The sequence below is a fragment of the Pongo pygmaeus genome, chromosome 4, assembly GCF_028885625.2.
Source record: "Pongo pygmaeus isolate AG05252 chromosome 4, NHGRI_mPonPyg2-v2.0_pri, whole genome shotgun sequence".
NCBI lineage: Eukaryota > Metazoa > Chordata > Mammalia > Primates > Hominidae > Pongo > Pongo pygmaeus.
The window spans coordinates 60,636,182-60,656,889 of record NC_072377.2 but is presented as its reverse complement, the minus strand read 5'-3'; the positions used below and the strand labels follow the sequence as shown (position 1 = coordinate 60,656,889).

Sequence of the window (20,708 nt, the reverse complement as noted above, 5' to 3'; positions counted from 1 at the left end):
ACATTAGAAAAAATTCACATGATGCAAAAGAAAGCAGTAAAAGAAGAGAAAACAAAGACAAAAGACACAGAAAACAAAAATTAAAATGGCAGCTGCAAATCCAACTATATCAGTAATGAAACTCAATGTGAACAGATTAAGCAATCCAAAAAAGGAATAGATTTTCAGATTGGATTAAAAAACAAAATCCAACTGCTATGTATGCTGTGTACAAGACACACACTTTAAATTTACTGATATAAACAAGACTGAAAATTTAAAAATGGGAAAAAATATTATGCAAAGAATAATCAAAAGAAAGCTCAAATAGCTATGCTGATACAAAACAAAATACATTTTAACAGAGCTTGAAAACACATGAAGCAAAAACTGATAGAAATGAAGGGAAAAATAGATAATACAACAATAGTTACGAGACTTCAATACTCCACTTTCAATAATAGATAGACCAACCAGACAGAACGGTCTGCAAAGAAAGAAGTCTAAGACCTGAAGTTCTAAACCAACTAGACCTAAAGGACATCTATAAAACATCCCACCTTAAAGCAGCAGAATATACATTTTTCTCAACTGCACACAGAACATTCTGCAGGACAGATCATGTCAGGCCATTAAACAAACTTAGAACAATTAAAAACCACTGAAAGAATTCCAAGTACATTCTTGACAAAAACAAAATTAGAAATAATAAAGACAAAAATTTGGGAAATTAACAAATATGTGAACATTAACACTCTCCTAAATAACCAATGGGTTAAAGAAGAAATCAAAAGGGAAATTAGAAAATACTTTGAGATTAATGAAGATGATAAAATATACTAAAATTTATGGAATACAGCTAAAGCATCTGTAGAGGGAAATTTATAATTGTAAAAGCTCTATTTAAAAAGAAGAGGTATCCCAAGTTAATAACCTAATCTTCTACCTTAACACATTGAAAAAAGAACAGTAAACTAAACCTATAGCCAGAAGAAAGGAAATTAAAAAGATGGGGCATAATCTAATGAAATAGAGACAGAAAAACAGAGGGAAAAAAATCAGTAAAACCAAAAGCTCATTGAGAAGATTAACAAAATTGACAAACTTTACCCGGAAGAAAGATTTAAACTACTAGGTCAGATATGAAAGAGACACTACTAATGACCATACAAAAATGAAAAGGATTATAAAATAATACTATTAATAACTGTATATCAATAAATTACAGACAATCTGAAGAACATGCCATACCAAGTAGAAATTGACTTAGTAATCTCTTAGTAAACTACCCATAAAGAAAAGCACAGGCCAAAGTGGCCTCATTGCCAAGTTCTACCAAATATTTAAGAAGTTTTGAATGTGATGAAGATATTGGGGAAAAAATATTTAATACCAGTTCTTCAAAAACTCTTCCAAAAAATGGAAGAAAAGGGGAACACTTCCTAACTCATTCTATGAGGCCTGCACTACCCTAATACCAAACTCAAACAAAGATGTCACCAAGCAAACAACAAACCAACATTTCCTATGAATACTGGCATGAAAAATCCTCAGTATTTCCTATGAATACTGGCATAAAAAATCCTCAAAAACATACTACCAACTAAATCCCGATACATAAAGAGAATAATATATCATGACAAACTGGGATTTATCTCAGAAATCCAGTCATGTTAACATCTGAAAACCAGTTAATGTAATATATCATATCGGAATACAAAATAGAATAAAAAGCAAAAATCACATGATCATCTCAATAGGCACATAAGAAATATTTGACAAAATATTTATCTTTCATGAGAAAAACACTCAACACACCAGGAACAGAAGGAAATTTTCTCTATTTCTGGGGGACATGGAAGGACAGGTGAATGACATAGGTTTCTTTTTGAGATGATGAAAATGTTCTACAATTGACTGTGGTGATTGATGGTTGCACATATCTGCAAATATACTAAATGTCACTGAGTCATACACCCTAACTGGAAAAATTGTACAGTGTGTGAATATCATCTCCACAGAACTGTTTAAAAAAAGAACCAGGCCGGGCGCGGTGGCTGTCTGTAATCCCAGCACTTTGGGAGGCCGAGGTGGGCGGATCACAAGGTCAGGAGTTCAAGACCATCCTGCCTAACGCGGTGAAACCCGGTCTCTACTAAAAATACAAAAAAAAAAAAAAAAAAAAAAAAAATTAGCCAGGCCTGGTGGCGGGCACCTACAGTCCCAGCTACTCAGGAGGCTGAGGCAGAAGAATGGCATGAACCCGGGAGGCGGAGCTTGCAGTGAGCCGAGATCGCGCCACTGCACTCCAGCCTGGGCGACAGAGCTAGACTCCATCTCAAAAGAAAAAGAAAAAAAGAAAAAATGTAAAACCTAGAGTGAAAGGAATCTACAGCACTTCAGTATAGGTAAAAATACTCTGCCTTAGCAAAATTCTCTTATAGACAAGTTATGGAACGAGTAAACTGGCAAAGGCATGCTAGCTTTTCCATCTTGGGTTACATAAATGTCCATGAAACCACTGTATTTAGCACTCAATGTCACACTTCCAAATCCACATAAAAAGAGAATTTAATAGCTGTCAGAGAGGCTTAAATAAAGACTACTCTGTCCAGTTAACCTCATCTCCTGCAAGGAAGATCATAGCTACATGAAAACAATGCATGTGTCTGAGTGTGTGAGTCTGTGTGAGTGTGTGTGTGTGTGTGTGTGTGTGTGTGTGTGTCAGGGAGATTTGGGGAGTGGAAGGAAAGCACCACCACCATTTAATAGTTTTCTCATGGTTGAGGTGATACACAGAAAATACAAAGGACTGGCTTGGCGCGGTGGCTCACACCTGTAATCCCAGCACTTTGGGAGGCCGAGGCAGGTGGATCACCTGAGGTTAGGAGTTCAAGACCAGCCTGGCCAACATGGCGAAACCCCATCTCTACTAAAAATACAAAAATTAGCCGGGTGTATTCCAAAAATTAATTCCTCATGGCAGAATTTATTACTGCTTCTCTTCAGGTAATACTATTTCTTCTTAGACCAATTTCATAAGCCTCAAAAAACATTTCACTAAAAATTGATACACAATTCTAATTTAAAGATAACAGTTTACCTTAACATTTGACTTTTTTGAGAAATTCACCACTACTCCCCAGCCAAAGTCATCTCCTTCATTCTTTACCTACAAAGAAAGAAAAGCAAGTAAGCAAGAATCAAATGTATATCTACAAGGCAATTTCAGCCTTTCACACCTACATTCTAGACTAATAAAGCTTTCTGAATTTTCTGATAAAATATCTTTGAAAGAGCATTGCTAAATTTAAGAAACAAGATATTAACCCTGCATGAAAAAAATCAGTGCCAAATTTCATTTTAGAAATTGCCCCTAGGACAGCAATAACAGGAATCTCTCAGTTGGCAAATGAATGCTGAAAATGACAGAATGTTCCAAGGATATAAATCTTTTATATCTAATGAATTCATCCATAACTTAAAATTGCCTTATTTTTCATATAGTTATATGAATAGTTATAGTTAGCATTTCATAACTAGAAATATTTTATACGCTAATTCCAAAACTATCTACTTCAATTTATAGTCCCCAAAACAAAAACCAGTGGTGATTAAAAGGCCTTTGCATAAGCCCCTAAGTTAGTGCCATATGAAACAGGTAAAATAATATGATTAATATAGATCAACTATTGTAGCAGGAAGCATTTTATCAGGATAAAAAATAAATTAGAATCTTTAACAAAAATATGTTTAAATATTGAATTATTCAAGTATTTTATGAAGAAACAATGACATACCTTTACCAAACGACCTGGTTGTAGAAAAGGTAAGCAGTATTTTGGTTTGTGAATATATTCTTCAATTTCTTTACCCAATTTGGCAAGCTGCTGTCTTATCTTATAATAGATAACCACACTTTCTTCATTGGGAATTACTATTTTATTATACTGTTCTTCTGAATTCTTTACCTCTGTAAATAGAACACATGTACAAAATTAAAAAGTTATACATCTTATTTAAATTATACCCAAGACATAGCATTTTTTCTATTAGGTTGGTGCAAATGTAGTTGCGGTTTTTGTTTACCTTCTACCTTCCTGTAAGTCTCTATGTGTTTATCTATCCAAAAGCTCCCCAAACCCTGTCCTCTTGTGCCTTTTATGGAGGCTTTATTGGACAGACATGACTGACAACTGCGAAGAAATGTGGTTGGTTACAATCTATTACTAATAGACTGAGTGGGAAAACCCAGCAAGATCTGCCCATTACGTTTTTTTTTTTTTTTGCGCTTTTCCATATAGCATTTCTTCCTCCAAGGTACGACGCAGGATCTCTTTTGAAATGAGTGCCTTGTGACCTAAAATCAGACAAGATAGGTCAGAGAATTTCTTTAGGTCAGTCTCCAAAACAGAAAAGCTGGAGATGATTCCTGCCTTGGGGAGAAAAAGCAGCAGGTGAAAGGAAGGCAGCAGCAGGTCAGAGAGAGAATCTATCTTCTGGGACCTGCTTCTGACCCAACATTATAACAAAAGACTAACAAAGGCTATGGGAGTTATAAACCAGGAACCATGGACAAAAACCAACCAATAAATCACAGGCCACACCCTGGTTTTTTGTGAATATGGATCTCATATTAACAGGATATATAATTTCAAAAATATTGGCATATTATTAGACTTGTATTTAGTCATTATTTAGATCAGTCTACCATTAAATGATATGAATATATCTCTTAGGGTGAGGCCATGCAGGTTTGCAGGCTTTTATTTGCTCTTGCCTGGTTTTAAAAGTAGGAGTCATCTTGGCAAATATATAGTTTTATATTTTTAGGCATTTGGTATAATTGAACTAGGATATAACTGTTTTGAGCTTCTTTAGAGGTATTAACTAATCTTGGATTTTTAAAATGTGTAATTCCGTTTTTAAAATCCATAGCCTTTTTTTTTATTTTTTTTTTAGAGACGGAGTCTCGCTCTGTCGCCCAGGCTAGAGTGCAGTGGCGTGATCTCGGCTCACTGCAAGATCTGCCTCCGGGGTTCACGCCATTCTCCAGCCTCAGCCTCCCGAGTAGCTGGGACTACAGGCGCCCACCACCATGCCCAGCTAATTTTTGTATTTTTAGTAGAGACGGGTTTCACCGTGTTAGCCAGGATGGTCTCGATCTCCTGACCTCATGATCCGCCCGCCTCGGCCTCCCAAAGTGCTGGGATTACAGACGTGAGCCACCAAGCCCGGCCTTTTGCTTGTTTTTTTTGAGACAGTCTTGGCTCACTGCAACCTCTGCCTCACAGGTTTCAGTGATTCTCCTGCCTCAGCCTCCTGAGTAGCTGAGATTATAGGCGTGCCACACCATGCCCAGCTAATTCTTGTATTTTTAGTAGAGACGGGGGTTTCACCATGTTAGCCAGGCTGGTTTTGAACTCCTGACCTCAAGTGATCCACCTGCCTTGGCCTCCCAAAGTGCTAGAATTACAGGTGCGAGCCACCACGCCCGACCTATAAAATCTATAGTTTTTAAATACCCTTCCTTCTTTTTTAAAAAAATCTATGGAAGGGACATTAGAATTGGCCACAATGTTGGTCTAGATTTTAGGCAGCAAAAGTTGCCTAGCACTATCTCCTCCACATTGTATCTCTATTTAGATGTGATAAGGTTATACAGGTATAGAACTAGTGCCATTTAATTAATGAAGTGCTACAGCAAATTCTAAAAAGATCTAAGAGATTTGTTTTCACTTTAATCGCTGTTATCATGGGCCTAATTACAGTCACTGCAATGGCCACCACTGCCGGAATAGCATTACACCAATCCATTCAAACGGCTCATTTTGTTAATGATTGGCAAGCCAATTCCACCCAAATGTGGAATTCTCAACAAGGCATCAATCAAAAATTGGCAAATCAATGATTTAAGACAGTCTGTTATTTGGCTTGGAGATCTGGTAATGAGTCTTGAACGCTGCATGCAAATGCAGTGTGATTGGAATACTTCGGATTTCTGCATTCCCATATTCCTATAACGAGACTGATCATTCATGGGAAATGGTCAAAGGACATCTTCTAGGTAGGGAAGATAATTTATCATTGGACATAACTAAATTAAAGCAACACATTTTTGAAGCCTCTCAAGCTCACTTATCCATTGTGCTTGGAAGTGAGGCGTTAGATCAGGTGGCAGAAAATCTTTATGGATTACACCCCACAACTTGGATTAAGTCTATTGGGGGCTCCACTGTAGTAAATTTTGGAATTATGTTTCTCTGTTTAATCAGCTTGTTTTTAGTGTGCTGGACCAGTCAAAGAATCCTGTGTCAAAATCGAGAGAACGAACAAGCCTTCATCGCCATGGCACATTTATATAAAAAGAAAGGGAGAGATGTTGCGGGAAGTCAGGGACCCCAAATGGAGGGACCGGCTGAAGCCATGGCAGAAGAACGTAGATTGTGAAGATTTCATGGACATTTATTAGTTCCCCAAATTAATACTTTTGTAATTTCTTATGCCTGTCTTTACTGCAATCTCTAAACATAAATTGTAAAGATTTCATGGACACTTATCACTTCCCCAATCAATACCCTTGTGATTTCCTATGCCTGTCTTTAATCTCTTAATCCTGTCAGCTGAGGAGGATATATATCACCTCAGGACCCTGTAATAATTGCATTAACTGCACAAATTGTACAGCATGTGTGTTTGAGCAATATGAAATGTGGGCACCTTGAAAAAAAGAACAGGATAACAGCAATTGTTCAGGGAATAAGAGAGATAACCTTAAACTCTGACCACCAGTGAGCCGGGCGGAACAGAGCCATATTTCTCTTCTTTCAAAAGCAAATGGGAGAAATATCACTGAATTCTTTTTCTCAGCATGGAACATCCCTGAGAAAGAGAATGTGCACCTGGGGGTGGGTCTCTGAACTGGCCCCCTGGGCGTAGCTGTCTCTTATGTTCGAGACTGCCGGGGTGAAATAGACCCCAGTCTCCCATAGCGCTCCCAGGCTTATTAGGAAGAGGAAATTCCTGCCTAATAAATTTTGGTCAGACCGGTTGATCTCAAAACCTTGTCTCCTGATAAGATGTTATCAATGACAATGGTGCCCGAAACTTCATTAGCAATTTTAATTTCGCCCCGGTCCCGTGGTCCTGTGATCTCGCCCTGCCTCCACTTGCCTTGTGATATTCTATTACCTTGTAAAGTACTTGATGTCTGTGACCCACACCTATTCGCACACTCCCTCCCCTTTTGAAACTCCCGAATAAAAACTTGCTGGTTTTTGCGGCTTGTGGGGCATCACGGAACCTACCGACACGTGATATCTCCCCTGGACGCCCTGCTTTAAAATTTCTCTCTTTTGTACTCTGTCCCTTTATTTCTCAAGCTGGCCAACGCTTAAGGAAAATAGAAAAGAACCTACGTAAATATCAGGGCAGGTTCCCTGATAATTAGGCAAACAGTTGTATTGATTTTCAGTCTATTTTGTCAGATGGGATGAAGGTACAATTCATCCTATATGGCTCTTAGGAATTTTGATAAAAGGGTTAAATATATAGTTGCAGTTTTCTGTTTAGGAATTATCTCTTTTTAGCATTTGCAGTTGTAGCCCTGGTCTTAGGACCATTCTATCAGGCAAAGAAGGAAACAAAGTTGTTCTTTTGAGGTACTGTGTTTTAAGAAACACTTACAAGTGTTTTTTCGGCTAGACACAGTGGCTCACACCCATAATCCCAACACTCTTGGGAGGCTGAGGCAGGAGTAGAATACCTTCAGCTCAGGAGTTCAAGACCAGTCTGGGAGAGACAGTGAGATTCCATCTCTACAAAAATAAAAAATTAGGTTGGTGTGATGATACACACCTGTAGTCCTAGCTACTTGGGAGGCTGAGGTTGGAGGATTCCTTGAGCCTAGGAGGTTGAGGCTACAGTGAGCTATGATTTTGCCAGTGCACTCCAGTCTGGGCAACAGAGTGAGACCCTGCCTCCAAAAAAAAAAAAAAAAAAGTATGTATGTATATATATATATATATATACATACATACTTTTTTTTTTTTTTAATGTTTTTTGAGACGGTCTTACTCCATTGCCCAGGTTAGAGTTCAGTGGTACAATCTTGGCTCACTGCAACCTCTGCCTCCTGGGTTCATGCGATTCCCTGCCTCAGCCTTCCGAGTAACTGGAATTACAGGTGTGCGCCACCACGTGTGGCTAAATTTTGTATTTTTAGTAGAGACGGGGTTTCGCCATGTTGGCCAGGCTGGTCTCGAACTCCTGGCCTCAAGTGACCCACTCACATTGGTCTCCCAAAGTTCTGGGATTACAGGCGTGAGCCACCATGCCTGGCATTTTTTGTATTTTTTATGTCACATAACAGTAACTAACACAGAAGAAGCCTTCTGTGACTCAATGTGTGAGGGTTTTTCTTCCCCACACACCAAGCAGTGGATGCCAGCTGGGTGTCCTCTAATTTAATTTTGACATTATTCACCTGGAGACAGCATCAGGTCTCACAGGCTGAGAGTTCAGTCCCCAAGACTGCCCCCACCCCTACCCCCACTAGTCACAAGTTAAGGCCTCCAAAATTTTAGACACTAGTCACAAGTCATAAGTTTAGACACTAGTCACCAGTTAGGGCCTCCAAAAAATTTAACAAATTGAAATTTTTACAACTTCCTCTTTAGGTCTGATTATTTTTATGTGTGTGAGTAGCTCACAAAACTAAAAAAAACACATTTATCAGTTTATTACAAAAATATTTGTAAAAATAGATTAAAAAAATACAAGACAAAGTCTAAAAAGGTCCCAAACACAAGAGCTTTTGTCCCCACAGAGATGGAGTGCACCATCTTCCTCAACAAATAAATTTTTGTTTCCTTCCTATAAGTCTCTTCATATTTAGCTATCCAAAAGTTTCCCAAATCCTGTCCTCTCTGGACATTTTATAGTGACTTTTAATTAGATGGACATAATTCACAACTATATATAATTAAACAAAAAATACATAATCTAATACTAATGGAGTAAAAAAACCCAAGAAAGCCCATTTATTTAAAATTTTTGGGTCGCTCTATATAACATTTCTTCCTCCAAGACATAAGACAGAATCCCCTTTAAAATGGTGGTCTTATGACCTATAATAAGACAAAATAAGTCAAAAAAATTTATTATGAACAGATCTAAGACAAAAAGACCAAAAAAAAAAAAAAAAAAACAAAACTAAAAAGAAAAAGAAACAACCCTGCCTTAAAATAAACAAATAAAAAACAAAACTAGGTTAAAAAAAATCTAACTTCTAAGGCCTATTTCTAAGGCCTGAAGTGCCCCAACGTTTTAACAAGACTATATATAACAAAGGGTATAAAAATTATAAGCCAAAAACCATAGACAAATACACACACACGCACACATTACAGTTTTAAATTTTGGTGAAATCCAATTTCTTTTTTTCTTCTGTTGTTCATGCTTTTGGTGTCACAGCTAAGAAATCACTACCAAATCCAAAACTACATAAATTCACACCTATGTTTTTTCCTGAGTTTTAAATTCTTAGCTCTTTATCTATTTTGAGTTACTTTTTGTATATGGCGTGAGGTAAGGGTGTGACTTTATTATGCATGTTGCAATCCTTCTGTTTCAGCACTACTTGTTGAAAAATCAACTGACAACAGATGTACAGGTTTACTTCTGGACTCACAATTCTACTCCACTGATCTGTATCAAACTGCTCTATGTAACCAGTGTGCTTCAGTTTCTTAATCTGCAAAATGAGGATAACAATAGTGCACATATCCCCACAAAGCTTTCCTAGGGACTGATGAAAGACACAGAATATACTTAGCTAACAGTATAGCTCATGGTAAACAGAAAGGATATTGCTACTGTATTGTTATTATGTTTATTATCATCATCAACCTTTTCACAGACTGTTCCTACAGCTCTAAGTTCTAGTCTTTTGTACTACCTTGGGCATACTGCATCATCCTGGTTATTTTTAAATGAACTGTATCACTGCTTACAGGAGCTGTATTTCAGTCATTAAAGACTAGAATACCATCCGTAACAACACGCATTATGGCAGTAAACTTATCAGGAAAAAAAAATTAAACCCTATAAAAGAATATTTGACAGACCAAAGTCATTAAGAGTTATACGAAAATGAAGACTGCACATTGAAATGATGATCCTGCTGCCCCGCCCAGAGTTACATATAACATTTTATTTGTAGGAATCAGGGGAGCACTAAAGGCAGCACAGACCGGAGGAATTTAAGAAAATGATATAAGGAAATATCTACGGGGGATAACAGGGAAGCATCCACGAAGGTTTTTTTTTATATCACTCCAAATCACTTCAGTGCTCAGACTATTTAACTAATGAGTCAAAAGTCTGAAAGATATTTTAAGAAGTCACATTTATTTTGTAGTTAGAGTCCAGGACTCTAACTACAGCTACATACCACTCCACAAAATTATTAACTTTAGGTACAGTCTTTTTTCTCCATATTAAACAAACAAAAATCAGTTCCTCTAATCTTTTCTCATGTTAAAAAAAAACTGGTTTTATGTCTTTCAAAACTGATAATATACATGTAACAAATTAGAAAACAAAGACATAAATTAATGAGGCAACTTGCTTGTGAGACTGCCACTATGAAGCAAATTAACTTAATTTAAGGATAGTACCCCTTCCACCCCAATCAGACAGTTGAGGAACTTTAGTATAAGAAGCTAGTTTAACTGCAGTGCAAATGAGAAGGCCTCATTGGTCATTGCCATAGGAAAGCCTCAGAATTTCAGAAGACAGCATGTAAAATATGCCCATAAACTCTTAAGACAGCTTGCAACCAATTTCTTCCTCTCGAGGAAGATGAGAGATGGTGGTTGCAAAAACATATTTATAGTATATAATATAGTGTATAATAGTGTATACAATAGATAAGCCTGGGAGTGACTGGGAAATGAACTGCCATGCTCAGAACTAAGCAAATTTTACAAGTAAAAGCATAGATTGCTTTACTGCTCTATGGCAATACTATCAGTTTTTGCAACAAGCACTTACTGAGCATTTAACATAGATTATCTCATTTAATTCTTAGAACTTGGATGTACTGGATATTATCCCAACTTCATAAACAAACTAAGGCTCAGGTAGCCTTGATTCAAACCCTCATCTAACTGCACAGCTCTCCTATTACCACTGGCATTATTAATGAAACTAAATAAAAAGGCTAAGATTAAGTATGCATTTTTCTTTTCAGTAAGGGTAGAGTAAAATCCAAGGACCTCTACTCTTATGGCTCACTGAAAAATGTACTGTTGATTAGATAAATCAAAATGAAAACCATCTCATGTATGTGAGCCATCTATTTGTTACAATGAATAAAACATTCTACCAATTCTACACTTCCAAAGACAATAGCCCACATTTGAATTTTGGTATATTTAAGGTGGTAAAAATACCACCAGTGCCTTGAAAAGGCTCTAGTAGTATCTGCAACAAAAGAAGTATACTCCTGCAAGTAATGAACGAAAATAGGAATGAACTCCATTCAGGATGTATTCTCTCACACTACATGGTCTGTTTGATCATTAACACTCAGCTCTGCAAACTGTACTAGAGGTGTTTCAATTCCCTTATTTCTCTTTCATCACTCAAATTCCTACCTCTTCCATTAAAAAGTATGTTATACTTTTTTGACAGTATTTTTACTTACTGGTTTCAGGAAGTTAGAAAAACAGAGCCTGCCCCTTTAAAACCAGAGGTAGAGAAATGCAGGGATAATTCAATTCCAAGTAGATACAAGTATACACAGGCAATGCTAGTGAGCAAAGATCATGTTACTCACAATCCTTTCAAAAGATAAGTCAGAACCACACTGAAAAAACAAAACACAAAAGCTGGGGACTGAGAAGACAGAGGACATGAGATGGAAATGTCTACCTAAATGGAAGAAACCGAGGCAAAATTAAGAGTTTATGTGGGCCAACGCTGAGGACTGCAGCCAGAGATACACTTCTAAGTTCTGGAAGTGCTCTAGAGACAAAAGAGGGGCTCCAATTTCTAAAGAAAAAGGGATAATCAGGGCCAGGCACAGTGGCTCATGCTTATAATCCCAGCACTTTGGGAGGCCAAGGTGGGTGGATCACCTGAGGTTGGGAGTTCGAGATCAGCTTGACCAACATGAAGAAACCCCGTCTCTACTAAAAATACAAAATTAGCTGGGCGTGGTGGCGCATGCCTGTAATCCCAGCTACTTGAGAGGCTGAGGCAGGAGAATCACTTGAACCTGGGAGAATCACTTGAACCTGGGAGGTGCAGTGAGCCGAGATCGTGCCATTGTTCCCATTGCCTGGGCAACAGGAATGAAACTCCGTCTCAAAAAAAAGAAAAAAAGAAAAGAAAAAGGGATGAATTAAAAGAGGGGCTAGATTACAAAAGCTGTCAGGAATTCTCATTGGTAAACAGAAATAACACGGGTTAGTGACTGGCTATACAGTGGCTTCAAAAGGTATTATTTAGTTCCAAGGGTAGGAGACTTGAGACTTGACTTCAGTTATATTTTAAATGACTTTCTCGGCCTGAAAATTGAAAGGGGCTCCCATTCCTCAGGTAAAAGGTTTTCTTTTTAATTTCTCAGAGAAATGGTGGAATGTTTAAGTTCATTGAGTGAGTAGTAGAATCCTGCTCTAAGTCATACTGAACAATCTCTGGGTCCAGCCAGAAGTCAGAAAACAGGCTTTAAAAAAACAGGATAATACTTGGGAGTTTTCCCTCTATCCTCCGCTGTACCAGGGATGCTTTTAAAAGGTAATTTATTGCTTATCAGAATGTACAAAGAAAAAGAAACAAAACAAAGGTAGGTGCACCAATATACACTTCTGTTTCTCTTGGTTATTCAGTCTCCAAACCAGTCTAACTGCTAGCTGTGTATGTATGTATAATTATCCTACTCATGCATGACTGTGCTAAATGCTTAGGAGGAATACTTTAATTTCCTTTTTTAAGTATTAAACTAGCTTGTAATCTTACACCTGTTTCAATGACAGCATCTGAAATTTCCATGATATAAGGTAAAATTAATACTAAGTACTAATCTGATTTTAACACCTCCTTAATTCACACTCAAATCCAAAGTGTATTTAAACCTTGTTCATCTTTATTATTAATTTTATTTTTAATAAAATAAAATAAAATTTATTATTAATACAATTTTTGGTGAAAGAAGGGGATTTATAGCTCTTTTAAAAATTCACTTCTCTGAGACTAGAATCATACTTTTCTATCTCTTTGCTAGGACCACAGTTTATCAGCCAAACGAGGGGCATTATTAATAACTTTTACAAGAAATTAATAGAATGTAATATGATTTGAAATTATACATTTGTCATGTTATAAGGTTTAAAAAAAATATTCAAAAATCTGCTTATGGAAATTTACTAAAGGTAAGTGTTGAGATCATCCAGCTCACATTTTAAGAAACTGTCATCTTTGATTTTTTTTTTCAATTAGAGAGGTTACTACATTTATTCTCATCACTTTATTAATGGTGAAACCCTGTATCTACAGAAAATACAAAAATTAGCCAGGCATGGTGGCACATGCCTATAGTCCAGCTGAGCTGGGAGGATCAATTGAGGCTGCACTGAGTTGTGATCGTACCACTGCACTCCAGCCTAGGCGACAGAGCAAGACCCCATATAAAATAAAGTAAAATAAGAGTGGAATTGTCCTATATACTCATGATAGAAAGGAATCTCCAATTTGTCTTGTTATATAAATCATGATACAGTTATAAAATTGAAACATTATTCAGTCATTAAAAATCATGCTTTCTTGAAATTAAAACTTTTTGTTCTTTTTTTGAGATGGAGTCTCACTCTGTCGCCCAGGCTGAAGTGCAATGGTACAATCTCGGCTCACTGCAACCTCTGCTCCCAGGTTCAAGCAATTCTCCTGCCTCAGCCTCCCAAGTAGCTGGGATTACAGGTGCCCACCACCATGCCCGGCTAATTTTTTTGTATTTTTAGTAGAGATGGGGTTTCATCATGCTGGCCAGGCTGGCCTCGAACTTCTGACCTCAAGTATCTGCCCGCCTGGGCCTCGCAAAATGCTAGGATTACAGGTGTGAGCCACCACACCTGGCCGAAATTAAAACTTTAAAAGCCAGAATCAATGAGCTACTAAATACAAAGCACTTAATAAAAGGCTAGGCATAAGGTAAATATTTAACAAATGATATTAATTATAAGCATTAATTATAAGCATTATCATTACCAGTATAAGTATCATTATTACAAAAACTCCACATCTAATTTTGCCTTTAAAAAGTTTGCCTTATTCGTGAAACAAAATAGAAAAACTCCAAAGTGTTTACAGTGGTTGGAGATTACACTCCAACCACTGTTGTAATCTGTGTGAGATTACAAATGATTTTAACTTTCCTCCATCTTTTGTCACATTTTCTTTCTCCTTTTTACGATGACTACGCACAATATTTTTATAAGATTTATCCAAACCAGTGGTTTAATTTTTTTTACATTCAAGTGAAAACCAGTACTTTAAATCGTTGCCTCCATTTTAGCTTTTAATCAGCTCTTATGACCATCAGTCACACTACCGTCTAAGGTAAGAATCAATGTACAATTCCACTTGAACATAATTACCATAGGACATTTACTTTTTGTGCTTTAGTAAGCATTACCTTAATATTAAGAACTGAAAATTCCAAAAAGCTAAACTCTAATCCAAGTTAAAGCATTATATTTCCCTAAACATTCACAGGCTTATGCCAGGGCACTCTTTTATAATGAGAAATGGTGAAAGGACAAGGCTAATATGCATGTGCTTCTTTTTTTTTTTTGAGTCGGAGTCTCCCTTTGTCACCAGGCTGGAGTGCAGTGGTGCAATCTTGGCTCACTGCAACCTCCGCCTTCTGTGTTCAAGTGATTCTCCTGCCTCAGCCTCCCAAGTAGCTGGGACTACAGAAGCCCACCACCATGCCCGGCTCATTTTTTGTATTTTTAGTAGAGATGGGGTTTCACCATGTTCGCCAGGATGGTCTCGATCTCTTGACCTCGTGATCCACCCGCCTCGGCCTCCCAAAGTGCTAGGATCACAGGCATGAGCCACTGCGCCTGGCTGCATGTGCTTCTTACAGGTCAAGTTTTAATATACTAGGCTTTGTGTTATTTCATTATTCAGGACCATGAGTTATATGACATATATGCACAAGACAAGAATTATACTAAATTTGAGCCAACTATAGAAGTTTCCTGCCAGCGTTTTCTTTCCTTCATTTTGAAATGTTCTATTCAGTTGCAATGACCAGACTACAGCTGTGCAGTCCATTATGTATGAACCAAAATTAACCTTAAAAAAAAAAAGCCAAAGCAGCCAATAATGCAGACATTTTGCTAGTTAGTCTCCTAGCTACACTAAGCTCTGTTATGGTATTTTATACTTACTCTCTACTACTCCTGGAATTGCTCTATAATGCTGAAACTGGTAGAAGGATTTTTCCAACATGTACTCAGGATTAATTTCTTCTACACGTAGTAAGTTCAAAACCATGTTGTAGGTCAAATGGAAAGCACTATTTAGAGGATCAGCGGAGCCCTAAGAGAGAAAAAAAATGTCAATTTTGTAGTTTTCCAAATTAATTTACACAAGTACCTTTAACCTCAATAACAGTCTACATTAAGAAATACTACAGAAATGTATTAGTTCTATCCTTTAGTTGACCAATACAAAATAAAACCATCGGTCTTTGGGAAAGTGAAGGGAAAAAAAAATCAGTATGAAACTATTTAAAATACTGTTTGCCAAATGTGTAGCTCTCTGCTCTCTAAGCATATGACAGGATTGCTCTTTGTGGTCCCCCACTGCAAGGCTGCTCACTGCAGCCTTGAAATCTTGGGCTCCAGCAACCCTCCAGTCTCAGCCTCCTGAGTAGCCGTGATTACAAGCATGTGCCACCATCCCCGGCTAATTTTTTATTATTTTGTAGAGATAGATGTCTCACTGTATTACCCAGACTGGTCTTGAACTCCTGGGTTGGCTCAATCCTCCAACCTCAGCCTCCCAAAATGATGGGATTATAGGCAGACTATGCTTTATCTAGGCAGACTATTCTTTATCTACACTTTAATTCCTTTTTGTCTTCCTAACTGTGGCTGTTACTCGAGAGCTAGACTAATGACTAGACAGTATAAAATATTTTATTGTAAAATAAGTTATACTGTAGAATTTTATTGTAGAATAATGCAACCTAAACTCACAAGGTTTATATCCAAAATAGTTCCTTCACACATAAACTTCTCTTTCAGCAGTGTCTCTTCAGAAGTTTTTTTTTTTTTTTAAGATGGGGTCTCGCTGTGTAGCCCAGGCTGGAGTGCAATGGCATGATCTCAGCTTACTGCAACCTTTGCCTCCCGGGTTCAAGCAATTCTCCTGCCTCAGCCTCCCAAGTAGCTGGGACTATAGGAGCGTGCCACCAGGCCCAGCTAATTTTTTGTATTTTTAGTAGAGACGGGATTTCACTGTGTTAGCCAGGATAGTCTTGATCTCCTGACCTCTCCACCCACCTCGGCCTCCCAAAATGCTGGGATTATAGGCATGAGCCACCGCGCTCGGGCCTTCAGAAGTATTTTTTAATAAAAATGCTTCAGAAGTATGAAAATGGTTGTGTAGTTATTTAAATAAGAGAATGACCAAATTCTTGGAGGATACATGTAGAAACATTTAGAAGTGCAGTATCACTATGTAGGCCACATATTTCTAAATGGCATAGCAAAATACACAAATACTCTTAGAGTACTCCTCGGTTCTTAAATTGAAGTCCACAGGACAATCTTATGAAATCCAGAATTTTAAATGTATGCAGACAGGATTTTATGCAGAAAAAGGGGAGACTTCTCATCTGCATCTCAAGTAAGGATATTTCTTAGTTCATGAAAACTCAAGAGCCAGGTACTTTAGGGGGATAGTTAGTAAGTCCCTAAAACCTTGATCTTTACCCACTTTCCTTAAAAATAGGGCCAAAAGGAGTGGTGAAGTTAGTAGGAAAACCAGATTCTTGGAGAAAAGAGAGATTAAAGAACTTCAGCTACTTTATAATTTTGCAAACACATTGTTTGCAGACTTTCCTGTTATTTTTTCTTCTATGATTATGTCCACCAAGAAATCTCGGGTTTCAATATAAGAAATGTTTATTTCTAACCCCATGCTCCGCTTCTATATTCCCAACCGCTGTACAAACACCCATGTAAATTCTCAGTCACCTGAAACTCAACATGGCTTTTTGACATTCTATCCAAGTAAGCCCAGCATAGTTCCAACTTACACCTGCTGTACCAGTGTAATTACTAATAGTCCCCTCTTTCACTCTGACAGTATCCGAATTTGGATGATAAATAACATCACTATACTATCTAAAATGAAATTTCTCTCTCTTGCTCTTCCTCATTTCTGACCAACTTTCTTTCACATATATTGATGGTTAATGAGTTACTCATTTAAATTCCAGCTTAGGAGTTTGTTTATTCTGCGTTCTCTCTCCCTTTTTAATCAATTATTGCAGATTATTTACTCAATTTGTCTTAGATTAGTCCTTTTGTTTCTTTACCACTGCCACCACTCTAGTCCAAAGGTTCATCAAATCATACCTAGATTATGACAACTACCATCCTAACACCTATATTACTATAACTACTATCGTAACTGTTCTCGTTTCAATGTCCTTTCCAGTTTGACTTGCTGCTGCCAGATGAATCTTCCTAAACATGCTTTCGCTGTGACATACTACCCTACTCAGCAATAATATATGATTACTTAAAGTCCCTGTAGGTACTGAAATCAGTTTCATAGTTTATACCAAATTTCATTTTATTTTCCCCCAACGAAATAGAATGGAAAATAACATAATACATCACAGCAGAAGTGTGTTAAGAAACTTTTATTTCTCAAACACACACCACACAGAAGTGTACTGGACATGTTGTAATCTCTATTGTTTTCTAAAGAAAAGGGTAAAAATGGAAAATACTGAGGCTCAGAACTGAACACCCAATTTAGCAATCAAGTTAATAAGCTTATGTCTCTCATCTATAAGTATCCACACAAATCCTTTGTTTTAGCAAAACTAAGAAATCCAAATACATGTTAATTCTCGATGCTAAAGCCTCTCCTGTTTCCTAAAGTATCATTCTTTCTTTTTAGCCATGAAAATTAAAATGTAACCCCCACTCTGATTCCATTCCTTTGGAGCTTGCCCTACCTACATCCTCCATAAAGCCTTAAACCACAACCATCTAGTCCAGAACCATCTCAAATTTCCCTGAACTAGAATTATCAGAACTTATATTCTAGCACTGGGCCATATACTGCTTCCTGTTCGCTTTCTATGCATGAATGTAAATATATTCCTTAAGTTTAGAAATGACCACCATTTACTGAGGGCTTAGCATATGCCACTCACTGTACTAAATACTAAATCTTCAATTCACAACATTCATAACAGTTTTCTGTCTCCATTTTAAACAAGAAACAGAGGCTTAGAGAGGTGCAGGGACTTGCCAAGACTAAACAAGTAGGAGCTAAAATCTAGGAGTATCTAGGCTTAAAGTCTTCACGGAGGGCAAGTCATATTGGAACTTATTTTATATACCTAGCAATCCAATGCATCCCTCACATTACGAAAAATATAAGAACTCTTTAAGTGTTGATCAAGTACTCTTTTTATGTATTTAATTTGATCAGTTAACTAAAACAATGTATCAAGAGACAGCCTAATAAGAGGATCACCTAAAATTTAACTGAAACAAGACAGGTAACCAATGATAAAGATATTATGTAAACTTTGAAGGATTCCAGGAAAACTCTGAAGAATTCCTTTTTGCCGATTTGCTTACTGAAAAGATATTAAGACTGAGAGAGCCAAACGTGCCAATTTTCTAGAACAGCTTTTGTAATATTTTATAAATACTAATACAATGATCTCTTACATTTTAGAATATATGGTTCATTTAGGCAAGCAGTTCTAAAAATTAACAGGCTAAATATTTTTGCATTATGAACCATAAAGGGGGAAGATGAAGAAATAAATAAATGTGAGTCATCCCACTTCTTCAAAAAAGGCCTGTACATTGTTATCTTATGTACAGTTACAGAACTAACTTTAATAGATAGGTATGTGCTTCTTAAATTCACAAATAATTTAAATAACCAGTAAGGTCAAAATTATTTTTCCTTCAATTCAGGAAAATTTGATTCATTGTTGAAAAGAACACACCACTGACTAGAAGTATCATACTATTGAAATGACCACTTTATGTACTCTAAGTTACTAGTATGTTTATTTAGTCATTTCAGAAATTATAGAAATGGTTTTATTTTGATAAAACCAATAATAACATTTACTCAAAGTACTGTGATATTTTTACATTCTTTGGAAAATATGGGCACTATATTGGAGCATGTATTTCTTCTAGTTATACGGGAAAAATATAATACTTAACCGCTAACAAATAAAAGATGCATTCACCAGTCTTTCTGAAAGGCTGTTTAACAATACACACTTTCTCATTTACTCAGCTTTTCATTTGAACAAACATTATGAAAACTGATTTTTTTTATAGCTCATATCAAGTAATCAAAAATGTATCAAAAGAACTGCTGCCTTGGCTGGGTGTGGTAGCTCATGCCTGTAATACTACCACTTTGGGAGGCCAAGGTGGGTGGATCACCTGAGGTCAGGAGTTCAAGACCAGCCTGGCCAACATGGCGAAATCCCATCTCTACTAAAAATACAAAAATTAGCTGGGCATGGTGGCACATGCCTGTAATCCCAGCTACTTGGGAGGCTGAGGCAGAAGAATCACTTGAACCCAGGAGGCGGAGGTCGCAGTGAGCCAAGATCACACCACTGCACTCCAGCCTGGGTGACAGAGCGAGAAACTGTCTCAAAACAAAAAAAAAAAACAAAAAAAAAACAAAAAACCGCTGCCTTATGTCAAATTCTGTTTAAGCTAATAGCAGATACTTCAACAATAGCAGGACTGGAAAAGTTGAAAAGGTTTCTCTATTGCTCCTTCAAAAATAAGCCAAGCCAGCCAGCATGATGGTTCATGCCTGTAATCCCAGCACTTTGGCAGGCCAAGGTGGGCAGATCACTTGAGCCCGGGAGTTCAAAACAAGCCTTAGCAACATGGCAAAACCTTGTCTCTACAAAAAATACAGAAAAAAAAAAAAAAAAAAAAATTAGCCAGACATGGTGGTGCATGCCTGCAGTCCCAGCTACTTGTGAGGCTAAGGTGGGAGGGTCGCTTGAGCCCTGGAGGTCAAGGTTGCAGAGAGCCGAGACTGCACCACTGCACTCCAGCCTGGGCAACAGAGCAAGACCCTGTCTCCCAAAAAAACCCAAAAAAACCCAAAAAAAAACAAAAAAACAAGGCTGGGTATGGTGGCTCACGCCTGTAATCCTAGCACCTTGGGAGGCTGAGACAGGAGGATCCCTTGAGCCCAGGAGATTGAGATCAGCCTGAGCAACAAAGGGAGACACTGTCTCTATTTAAAAAAAAAAAAAAGGCTGGACGTGGTGGCTCACACCTGTAATCCCAGCACTCTGGGGGGCCGAGGCAGGCAGATCACCTGAGGTCAGGAGTTCGAGACCAGGCTGGCCAACATGGTGAAACCCCGTTTCTACTAAAAAAATACAAAAATTAGCTGGGCGTGGT

The 20,708-nt window shown here is 37.5% G+C and overlaps 1 protein-coding gene across 1 annotated transcript in view; it reads right to left on the bottom strand.

The window, feature by feature from the left end:
• Positions 1 to 20,708, bottom strand: part of MTREX (Mtr4 exosome RNA helicase) — a 117,609-nt gene that overhangs the window by 43,069 nt on the left and 53,832 nt on the right. Inside the window, exons 16-18 of the mRNA XM_054487953.2 lie at positions 15,441 to 15,591; positions 3,780 to 3,952; positions 3,083 to 3,151 (exon numbers count right to left, since the gene is read on the bottom strand). Of these exons, the coding sequence (XP_054343928.1) occupies positions 3,083 to 3,151; positions 3,780 to 3,952; positions 15,441 to 15,591 (393 nt within the window). The remainder of the gene's footprint in view (positions 1 to 3,082; positions 3,152 to 3,779; positions 3,953 to 15,440; positions 15,592 to 20,708) is intronic.